At 41.1% G+C, this 423-nt stretch overlaps 1 protein-coding gene across 1 annotated transcript in view; it reads right to left on the bottom strand.

The window, feature by feature from the left end:
- Positions 1 to 227: 227 nt before the first annotated feature.
- The window catches only part of LOC104525589 (deubiquitinase DESI2), a gene marked incomplete at its 3' end in the record, with an annotated part of 4677 nt that continues 4481 nt past the window's right edge, over positions 228 to 423 (bottom strand). The window contains exon 4 of the mRNA XM_010168788.2: positions 228 to 369. Coding sequence (XP_010167090.2) covers positions 228 to 369 — 142 coding nt within the window. The remainder of the gene's footprint in view (positions 370 to 423) is intronic.

Raw genomic sequence — 423 nt, 5'->3', positions numbered from 1 at the left:
TAAACATGTGATAAACCTGCTGCATCTCCACCTCCTGATCCCATCTCTTTCAACAGCAAAGGGCTTCCAAACATATTAAGGGCAGACACCGGAGATTTTGCTATGAGTTTTGGCCTGTCAGGCTGTGCTGACCTCAGTTCCCTTTTTGTGAGCACTAGTACAGTTCTGAGGAACCAAAAATTAAAAAAAAAAAAAAGAAAAAAAAAAAAAAAAAAAGGAGTACCTACCTCAGCCAGGGCAGCAGAGAAGTGGTTACAGTTCTTGTGCATCAGGTGGTATGCATTGCCTTTGTACTCCTTGCCCAGCTCTTCCATAATCTTATCCACGTCTTCTTCTGTGAAGTCTGTGGTGCCCAAGACAATGGATTCTCTAGTTAAAAACAAAACACAACAGAAAATATAGAAAGATACAGTGAAGAGAGTG

This window comes from Antrostomus carolinensis, unplaced genomic scaffold (assembly GCF_000700745.2).
Source record: "Antrostomus carolinensis isolate BGI_N321 unplaced genomic scaffold, ASM70074v2 scaffold465, whole genome shotgun sequence".
NCBI lineage: Eukaryota > Metazoa > Chordata > Aves > Caprimulgiformes > Caprimulgidae > Antrostomus > Antrostomus carolinensis.
The sequence above is the reverse complement of the archived record's forward strand: the minus strand, read 5'-3'. Positions and strand labels throughout refer to the sequence as shown.